The sequence below is a fragment of the Elephantulus edwardii genome, unplaced genomic scaffold, assembly GCF_000299155.1.
Source record: "Elephantulus edwardii isolate Elephantulus edwardi_28Jun2011 unplaced genomic scaffold, EleEdw1.0 scaffold00298, whole genome shotgun sequence".
Taxonomy (NCBI): domain Eukaryota; kingdom Metazoa; phylum Chordata; class Mammalia; order Macroscelidea; family Macroscelididae; genus Elephantulus; species Elephantulus edwardii.
In genome coordinates, this window is record NW_006400048.1 from 2,285,694 (window position 1) to 2,296,792 (window position 11,099).

At 35.6% G+C, this 11,099-nt stretch overlaps 1 protein-coding gene across 1 annotated transcript in view; it reads left to right on the forward strand.

The window, feature by feature from the left end:
* The window catches only part of AGTPBP1 (ATP/GTP binding protein 1), a 273,980-nt gene that overhangs the window by 91,255 nt on the left and 171,626 nt on the right, over positions 1–11,099 (forward strand). Inside the window, exons 9-11 of the mRNA XM_006900869.1 lie at positions 5,415–5,623; positions 6,976–7,033; positions 10,771–10,868. Coding sequence (XP_006900931.1) covers positions 5,415–5,623; positions 6,976–7,033; positions 10,771–10,868 — 365 coding nt within the window. The remainder of the gene's footprint in view (positions 1–5,414; positions 5,624–6,975; positions 7,034–10,770; positions 10,869–11,099) is intronic.

An 11,099-nucleotide genomic window follows, 5' to 3' on the forward strand; every position in this document is an offset into this window, starting at 1 on the left:
CCTCAATCCATATTGTAGGCTGCAGTCCTTGACACTCTGCAGCAGGCGCTTCAGGTCCTCTTCAGTTTCAGCAAGCAGGGTTGTGTCATCCACATAATGCAGATTGTTGATAAATCATCCACCAATCTTGACCCCACATTTCTCCTCATAGAGCCCAGCGTCCTGGATAATCTGTTGAAAAGGTATGGAGATAGGGTGCATCCCTGGCGTACACCCTTCCCAATTTTGAACCATTTAGTGTTCCGTTGCTCTGTTCTGACGACTGCCTCCTGATCCAAGTATAAGTTTCGCAGTAGAACTATCAAGTGTTCTGGGATTCCCATTCTTCTCAGAGTGAACCATAGTTTAGAGAGGGTTAAACCAGGCAAAGATTCTGGGGCTTCCTCTGACATACTTTGGACATGTTGCAAGGAGAGACAGGTCTTTGGAGAGGGACATTATTCTGGGTAGAGTAGAGGGACAGCGCAGGAGGGGAAGACCCTCTATTAGGTTGATTTATTCAGTGACTGGGGTAATCGGGATGGGCGTGTCAGAGGCAGTGCGGTTGGCGCAGGATAGAGCAGGGTTTAGGGCTGTTGTGTATAGGGTCGCTATTAGTTGCAATCGACTCGACGGCACATAACAACGACAGCAACAACAACATCCTTTAAGTCTTTTTATTTCTCACGTTTCCATCTCTTATCTCTTGCTTTCCTGACAACTTCTCTGTTGAACAACTCCAACTCTTCTTTTCTTTTACTATTATGCTTTCAATGTAAGTTTACAAAAAGGTGAATTTTCATATATTTGTTGTTAATAGTTTCCTTCATACTCCTCCCCCAGTCCACTTTGCTTGCAGTATAGTTATTATTCCAGATTGTTCTCATAAATATAATGCCTAATCATAAATTCCTTTTAAACAGTTCTTTCTCACATCTGGTGCAATGCAGTGTTCATTATCTGTCCACTCTTCTTCTAGTTTGTCCCCAATCTCTCCCTCCCATGTCATTCCTACTTTATAACTTGTGTTATGTAGTATTTGTCTTTTTATTATTGAGGTATTTCACTTAGTATCCAAGGTCACCCATGTTGTGTAATGTTTCATTTTTTTTGAATGGTTATATAAAAATAATTCATTTGTTGATGGGTGCTTGTGTTCCATGTTTTTGCTTTTGTGAATAACACAGCAATAAACATGGGTGTCCATTCATATGTTTGGGTGGCATCTTTGGTTTCTATAGATTATATTCCCAGTAGTTGAATTATTAGGTCAAATGTATTTCTATTTACAACTTTTTGAGAAGTGCCAGGCCATCTTTCATTTTACATTTCCACCAGCAGTGAATAATGGTTCCATTCTCTCCACAGCCTTGGCAGCATTTGTTATGTGTTGCTCTGTTGAACTTTGCTATTGTTACTGGGGTGGTAGGAAATCTCATAGTTGTTTTTATCTGTGTCTCCCTGAGACCTTGGGATTTTGAACATTTCTTCATATGTTTGTTTGCTAACTAACTATTCATATCCTGTTTGTTTATATATTATATCCTGTGCCCATTTTGGGATTGGGTTGTTTACCTTTTTCTTGTTAAGGTTCTGGAGTATCTTGTAAATTTTAGATCTGAGTCCCTTATCAGATATGTCATTGCCAAATATTTGTCCTAGTCTCTAGGTTTCCTTTTTAACCTGTTGGAGAAGATTTATTATGTGCATAGGGTTTTTTTATTTTTATTTCTTTTATATCTGACTGCGCAGGAGGATACTGTCCCTCCTCCTTCAGCAGAACATTTGGTGGATTTGAACTATGCACCTCTGGAATTGCAGTGCAGCTTCCTGCCACTAGGCCACCAGAGCTCGCCATGCATACGGATTTGATTCTTAATAGGTCCCATTCATACAGATAAATTTTTTCCCCTGGTTGTAGGTTTTTATTATATTTGGAAAACTGTTGATGCTGTAGATTAGGGCTTCCAGAGTTCTTCCTAGCTTTTCTCTGATGAAATTTATAGTCTTTGGTTTTACTCTGAGGTCCTCGATCCATCTGGAGTAAGTTTTTGTGTATGGTGTGAGGTATGGGTCTAGTTTGAATTTTCTACAAATGGTTTTAGAATTTTGACAAAACCATTTGTTAAATAGGCTATCATTTCCTCACTTTATGATTTCATCTTCTTGTCAGAAATCAGTTGGCCATAGGTTGATGAGCTGCTTTCTGGTTCTAATTTCTGTTCCATTGATCTGTGTGTCTGTCATGGTATAGGTACCACACTGTTTGTATAGTAGTATTTGAGATCAGTGATGCAATGCCTTTTACCTTATTTTTCCATTTCAGTTGTGCTTTACATATTTGGGCAAATTTAATTTTTTACTTTTACTTACTCCATTATTTTTCTTCAAAGGAGAGCTATTGTTAAGTGCCATCAAGTTAAGTACAATTCCTGGTGACCCCATGGACAACAGAACTTTGTCCTGTCCTATGCCATCTTCATTATTTATGACGTGTGTGAGTTCATTGTGGCTGTCACTATGTCAGTCCATCTTGTTAAGAGTCTTCCTCTCTTTTGCTGACCAAGCATGATGTCTCTTTCTAAGGTATAGCCTCCTAACAACATGCCCAAAGTGTGTGAAATGAAGCTTTGCCATCTTTGCCTCCAAGGAGAAGCAGACATATCTCTTTATCAGCAAAAACTGACAAGTAGAATGAATCTAGCTCAAGCTTAATATGTTTTCAGATGACTTCTGGCACTAAATAGAATGAAAATTTAACAATGCAAAATAAGTTAAGTACTACCCTACACATTTTTAAATTTACCATGATATTTTGGAGCATTCTCAGTTATTGAATATTTTAAATTGTCTTCCTACTCTTGGGGAAAAAACCCACATGTTATTATTTTAAAAGGATAGATTTTACTACTATTTTAAGTACCCAAAGAGAGTGGAGGCAGGCTTTTGCAAACAAAGTCCAGAAGGATAAGTTACTCATTTGCCTTTGCTGGAGGAAAATGACAAGTTGTTTTCTCCAGGATGAATCTAAGTTGCCTTTAATTAAAGAATAGATATAGGTTACTGAGAACTTTGAGATCTGAATTCATGAATCTTTACATGAATCATTTTCCTCATAGTGTTTTCGATTGTCTTCTGTTTAAGAGTGCAGTTTAGTTATAATAATATCCTGTAATAGTTAGTCAGCATTTTTATTTGAATTATGAGAAAATTTCTTATTTAATCTTTCATAGAGACTTTTAATAATTCTCTTATGCTGTTAGATATTCCAGTGGAAATATAAAAGCTTTGTAATAGGATTTGAAAATTTTATTAGACACAGTCTTAACAAGACTGGCTACTATAGTACAGTAGTGGTTTTAAGGCTTTCACATAAGAAAACTTTCTCTGCCTAGCAGGCTTCTTTTGGTTCTCTCTCTTTTTTTTTCCTTTTGGTTCTCTTAATGTTTACTATCTGAAAGGCGCTAGATACGTTTGATTATTCTTTTATCGCTCCCTTATGTTTTAAGTATATACTAGCACATTTAGGAGCCCTGGTCAAATACTAGTGAAAGTTCTCAGCTGCTAATGGAAAAATCTGAGGGTTGAACCAATAGTTGTTCATCGACAAAGATATGACAGTCTGTTTCTGTAAACCATTATGGGTCATTTCTACTCTGTCCTATATTGTCATTGTGAGCTACAATTGTCTTAATAGGAGGCAGTTTAGGTTTTGGTATTAGCACATTTGGAACTGCAGTAATTCTTTCAGATATCTTTACTGTTGCAGTAATTTAGTGTTCTTGCCATGAATCAGGGAGACATTTTATGAGATTAAACAAAGATTGATATTTCTTTGTAACAAAACAACCTATACTATGTAGCTATTCCACATTATCTTATACTTACTAAGTTTAAGATAATGTGGTTCACTGGTGATGTACTGGGTGGCTCAGAATGTTGATAAACTATGATTCCTTTGCTATCTTATTAAAATGAATCCTTTAGGTTAACACTCTTAAATATTCACATGTTAAAAATACTAAAATCAGATCACATTTGTGAGTTTGTTAATTTTACTGAAATATGAAACTGGCCTTTAAAAATTTTTAATGTAGTTTGCATGACATTTAAAAAATAATTAGAAAGGATTCTTTCTAGTCATCTAATGCAGATATTTCATTTTCTAAAAAGCTATATTAAGTATTTTTAACTTACATTGTTGTGTGTGTATATATGGTTGTGGAGTAATCAGAGTGATATAAGGGAAACATAAACTTAGTAATAATAAGTACAGTCCACTTGGTTGAATTTCAAGGGAAACACACAAGGTTTGAAGTAAAAGTTAAATGATGACAACATCTTTAGTGGAATCATATTCACAGCTAGTGTTGGATTAACACAGTGACTGCTGTTGTGGCTCTTGTGTCTCAGGAAGTGTGAGGAGGATGCAAGATGAAATAGGGCTCAGATCTTTTGTTCATAGGGTGTATTTGACTCAATGGCACCTAACAACAACAACAACAACATAAAGTAAGTTGAAGTCTGTATATTTCATATGATGTAATCAAAGTAGGTCTGTTTTTAAGTTTTAAAATGAATGAAACTTTTGTTAGTGTGTTAAAAAAATTATAATTTTATTTTTATTAAGGAGAGCTTTATAGTTCTAATTCATTTAATAGTATATGGACAGGTTTCTGGAAAATGTACTTTTTGTCATATGGAACATTTACATATATGTGTGTAAGTTCCATTTTCTTTTGGGGAAAAGAAATTCATATTGCAGACCCATGTTTATTGGTGTATTGTTCACAATAGTAAAGAGATGGAAGCAATCCAAGTTCCCATTAACAAATGAATGAAGCTGTGGATATATTTACACAAAAGAATATTGTGCAGCACTGGAAAACAAGGAACTCATGAAATAATATGCAAAATGAGTGACCCTGGAGGACATTATGCTGAGTTAAATATGGCAGTCACAAAAGGACAAATACTGCATAACACCACTGTTGCAAAACAGGACTGACATGGGGTGGGGAAGGAGATAAGAAAAGAGGGGATAAATAATAGTATATTGGAATAGATGAAGGAAAGAACTATTTAAAAGGAATATATAGTTAAGTATTATTTGCATGACAACAGTCCAGAATAAGAGGTACATATAGGAAAGTGGACTGGGGTGGAGGAAGGAAGAAAATGATGCAACAATGAGTGAATATTTTCTTTTTTTTAAGTGAACTAGGTGGGGCGTAGAGAGGGAAAATGTGCAAGAAAGAATGAATAGAAATCCAAGTTTTCTGTAAATTTTCACTAAAATCACAATTAAAATAATTAAAAGTAAAAAGCAATGTTAAGATTTTCTTTTTAATTTTATATATTCAGTTTTCTCTTGCCATTTTTTTTTATATCCCCCTTCTTCTTTTTTTTTTTTTTTTTTTTTTTTTTTTTTAAAGAAACAAATGCCAGGAGAGCTGTAGACAGAGGATATGTCCAAGTACTTTTAACAGTTTATGTAGATTGGCATCGTCATGATAATCGACATAGAAACATGCTGATTCGGAAAGGAATTTTACAGACTTTAAAAAGTGTTACAAATATAAAGTTGGGAAGAAAAGCTTTTATTGATGCTAATGGGATGAAGATACTATATAACACTTCACAAGTGAGTGTGTTTTTCCTTCCTACTATTGTGATTATGAATTAATGATTTGATTTGTTTATTAAGAAAGCCAAATTGGTTTATGGATACTTAGAAAAGTACCATAAATATTTTTAAACATAGTTTAAAACCGAAAGGCACAGTCATTTGTTCCATGTGACTTCATTCTGAGTTGGGGAAAATGGCATTGTGCATCTCTACAGTGTGAGATGCCCCCCTCCCCAAGTCTTTCTGGCTGGGGAGGAAGAGATGCCATGGAACCGTGGTTTCTAGGATGAGCCTTTGACTTCATTTTGGGTGTTTGCTCAGAAGGTATGTGGTACTTTACTGTGATCTGTGAGTGTTTTACATGTCTTCTTGATGAATTGACCCTTTTGAAAATGTAAGATATTTGAATGTACATTTCATGTATCCTATCTATTTCCTCTTATAGGTCAGTCATTAGTACATTAAAAAATTATTCTTAATATAAGTAGGGTTGTATATTTAATAAATGTTATTTGGAGCTAGAAACTAATTCTAGGTTTAAATTCTTTTATTTACTTTTTAAAATTTTATTATTGTGTGTGTGTGTACCGTCAAATCAGATCTGACTGGTACAGGAGGAGATTGCCCCTCCTTCTCCAGCAGAGCATCTGGTAGATTTGAACCACGTTTAGGTTTAAATTATTTTGTAAGGTGACTTGGTTATGCTCCTTACCATTTCTGAGCCTGGCTTCATCTCACTTAAAGCTCAGGTGTGTGAATGTATGTATTACAAATTTTAAAACATCATGAAGTACCATTTATATACCATTTAATAATAATCTCCTATGATAGAGTTTCATATCCAGTATTCATCCTAGCCTGTCTTAACACTATTTAGGGTCAACACACCAGTATCTTACAACTTGAAATAGTTCTTTTATAAGTTGGGCAACCAACTTATGAGATAACAATACTTGATAGATTTCTAAGAATGAATCAGCAAAATACATGTCTTCTGTGTTCCTTTTTACTTCTTAAACTTAATTCCTTTTTTTTAATCCTTCTTTTCTCTCTTTTTTCCTCTTAGATTTTCTTTTTTTTCTTTTATTCCTTGGACTCGTTAGATATTTTCTTAAGTCATTTATTGTTTCTAATTCTCTTGGTGACTTTTAGCACCAGAGATAGTACTGATTTCTGCTTAGTTAAAATTTTTAAATGAAAATTAATACTAAACTTTCAAAGGTTCTTTCTCTTTTTCTTATAAACAGGAATGCTTGGCAGTCAGAACTCTTGATCCTCTTGTCAACATCTCCAGCCTAATAATGAGGAAGTGTTTCCCTAAAAATCGCCTGCCACTCCCAACAATTAAAAGTTCCTTCCATTTCCAGTTGCCAGTCATTCCTGTGACTGGGCCTGTGGCCCAGCTCTACAGTTTACCACCTGAAGGTAGGACTGCATGCTCACTGTGGGCTTTGGGTAACTCTCTGAAACTGTGACACCTTTGACTCATGTTTGTTCACCTCTTAAGTACAAAGAAGGCATTAATGACCATCAAAAATGTTCACATTTTATTTTCATTAGTTTTATTTTAAGTATAATATATTGAGGTAATAAAGACATTTGATTGTGTGGATCACAATAAACTGTGGCTAACTTTGAGAAGAATGGGAATCCCAGAACACTTGATCTTGCTAATGTGAAACCTGTACTTGGACCAGGAGACAGTCATCAGAGCAGAGCAAAGAAACACTGCATGGTTCAAAATTGGGAAGGGTGTACACCAGGGATGTGTCCTATCTCCATACATTTTCAATTTATATGGGAGGCGGGGCTGTAAGAGGAGAAATGTGGCATCAGGACTGGAGAAACATTCATCACCAATTAGCGTTATGCAGATTGACACAACTCTGCTTGCTGAAATTGAGGAGGACCTGAAGCGCGTGCTGCAGAAGGTCAAGGACTGCAGTCTTCAATAAGGATTGAAGCTCAATATCAAGAAAATAAAGATTCTTACCACTGGGCTAATTGACAGCATCATGATAGATGGTGAAGAGATTGAGATTGTTAACAGCTTTACTTTGTGTGGCTCTATAATCAACACTCTTGGTACCAGCAGCCAGGAAATTAAAAGATGTATTGCAGTGGGAAAATCTGCTGTTAGAGACCTCTCCAAATTACTGAAGAGCAATGATTTAACTCTGGAGACTAGGCCAATGTAGCTCTCTCTTTGTCATTGTCATTGTTATTGTTGTTTGGTGCCATCAAGTCGTAAACGACTCATAGCGATCCTATGAACGAACGGCCTGAGCATTGTTTGTACATAGAGTTTCTGGAGGCAAGCCATTTTGGAAGTGACCTAGTGGAAAGGAAGTTGTGCTACCAAGCCCAAGGTGGGTGATTTTCATCTGTGGCCCTCGGCCAGGTTCAAATTTTTTTCTGTCAAACATTCTTCTAGGTGGTATAGCACTAGTCTGTGTGTTGCTCTTCTGAGGTAACTTGTGGTTGCTGTGATGCTGAAGACTGTGACAGTGATGTGCCAGTTGTGGTAATGGGTACCCATGGTGGACAGTGTTGGCTGGAGCTTCCGGGCTAAAACAAGTCTGGAAGCAGGAGCGGCATCCACTTCTGAAATGGCTTGCCTCTGGAAACTCTAATGACTCTAATGACGGCTCAGACCATTCGTTCATAGGATCGCTATGAGTCGTCTACGATTTGATGGCACCTAACAACAACAACAACATTGTAAATATTTAATGAACTTGAATTTTTTTAGTTATAAAACCACAATTACCAATAATTTGATGACTGAACATACCCTAGTGTATGATTTACTTGAACAAAAATATGAAATTATTTAAACTAGACTGTTGAGCATTCTGTACAATGTCTGTACCGTGGAGTTGGAACTGACTTGGAGTTGAACCTCCAGGGGTTTTCAGAGGCAGTAAATCACATGGGAGAGATTATCCATCTTTTTCCCTCAGAGTAGCTGGTAGTTTTGAACTGTATACCTTAAAAAATAGTTAAAAAAAAAAGTTTAGACTTCCTTTTTTCCGCCCCCTTCATAAGCACAAATACTGCATAAGACCATTATTGTGAAAATAGAGGGTAACTATTAAAATATGTATGGTAATTCAAGTAGGGGAGGGCAGAGGATGGCATGAAACCACAGGGCTATAGAATTTGGTGAGTGAAATGAAGGAGATGCTGATGGGAAGGATCTGGGCCAGAAGACAGGGTAATGATGGGCAAGGTCTAATGTTGATTAATTTTATAAAACATAATGCATGCCAATAATTTTATGAAACACAATGTGAATGACAAATAGTGGGAGACACAATGTATATGAACTGTGAAAGCAAACCAGTAAAAAAAAAGCAAAAATCTTCTTAATGTGTGGACATGTAGAATTTACTTGATTCTACCTAACAAAATGGAAAAGAGAAGATAATCTAGATTAGTAATAGAATTTCCACACTTTTCTTGTCGTTTGATAACTTAAAAGAAGGAAGATTCTTTACTTATGAATGCAGCTATTTGAAATGAGTAATTTAAAATAATATTCAGATAATTATAAGTAGTTTTGTTGCTTTTAATATGCACTTATAAGTGCTATCATAAAACATAATTTTAATTAAAAATAATTTTTAAAGCACAGTTTCAGATAATAAAAATATTTGTGTAACATGAATTTTTCAGCAATCTGCTTGAAGTCTAAAACACTCAATTTTGTAAATATAGATACTTGAAAACAGTGGTTTTCTTTTTCGTATTCCATTTGAAATTACCTACAAATTTTGAAATAGGAAACCTGGACAAAATCTGAAACTTAAGAGAAGAATTTTAATAGAATAATTAGAGATTTTATGATGCTGGGATGGGTGGAGGGTTAATGAAGGAGAAGAATACCCTCAACTAGTTGGATAGACATGGTGACATCTTCAATGGGCTCATGTATGTCAGGAAGTGTTGGGATGGTGCAAGATAGAACAAGGTTCATGTCTTTTGTTCATAGGGTTACTGTGAGTCATATTTGACTCAGCAGTACCTAACAACAACAATAATCATAAATAGTAAATAGGATGTTTAATTTAATTGACACACTGCTGAATTATTAATTTATTCTTGTTACTATAAGAGTATATACAACACAATTTTTGTTATTCAACCTAAAAATATTTAGTAATGTCAGTTACTCTGGTGATCTAGTGCTGAGAAGCTTCTCTGCAAATCCAAAGGCACATGATTTAAATCCACTATTCAGTGACTGGGGTAATCGGGATGGGTGTGTCAGAGGCAATGCGATTGGCACAGGATAGAGCAGGGTTTAGGGCTGTTGTACATAGGGTCCCTATGAGTTGCAAACGACTCGACGGCGCATAACAACAACAACAACAACAGCTGCTCTGTGGGAAATGGGTGGGCATTCTTCTGTTTTAGTGACTCTGAAAACTCGCTGGAGCTATGGACCCATTCTGACTTGACAGCAAGTAACAGCAAAGTAATGTCAGTAACATAATTGGCATTCATAATCATTGCTTAATTTCCTGTCAGTAAAAATAAATAAAAAACTCACGGCTTCTTACAAAATGCCCCCTTCCTCCAATTGGTTACCACCAGATAGCTTTGGTTTTGGTGCTCTGAGAATGGCCAACAAAGTAGAGTTGTGCCGCTAACCTAACGATGGTACTGCTTGCTTAGTTTGGATTCATCAGCAGCTACTTGAGAGAAAGTCTTTTCTCATGTACCTCTAGCCTCTGAAAACTCTGAGTCTGCTCCAATTCTGTGGCAGTGAGTTTTGTGCTTTGTTATTCCACATGAGATCATACAGTGTTCTTTTGTGATTGACCTTCTACAGTGACCTTAAGGTTTTCAAGTTAATCTGTGGTTTAACCTGGATCAGGACTTCATTCCTCTTCCTAGCTGAATAGTAGTCCATTCATAGTATTAAGTTTTAAAACTGAGAGTATTAATAAAAACCATTGATTTTTGCATTGCTTTCCAAATTTTAAGGCACTTTCACATATTGTAAACTGTTCTGTCACTTGAGTTAACCTTAGAGGTGTCTTTCAAAGAAATCTTACTTTTATTTTTTGACTATAGAAAATAGTACTTTTTAACTTTGGATGTGCATGTTATAGAAGCTTACCTCTGGCCTACTTATAGCTCATTTTGTATCACAGTGGATGACGTAGTAGATGAAAGTGATGACAACGATGATATTGATATAGAAGCTGAAGATGAAACAGAAAATGAAGAAGATCTGGATCAAGATTTTAAAGTTAGTATATGTTTCTATGAATCTAATGAACTAGATAAACTATGTAGTTCTAAAACAAAGATTCAGTGGTAACATTTTGTTTTGGTAATTTTTTGCCATTAAGGTAATTCATTTCTCATAATGACCACATATGAGGGTTTTCTAAGCTACACATTTTTTAAAAATATTAATTTCAATGAAAATTTACTTTGGATTTCCATTCATTCATTGTTGTGCTTTTCTCCCCTCCCA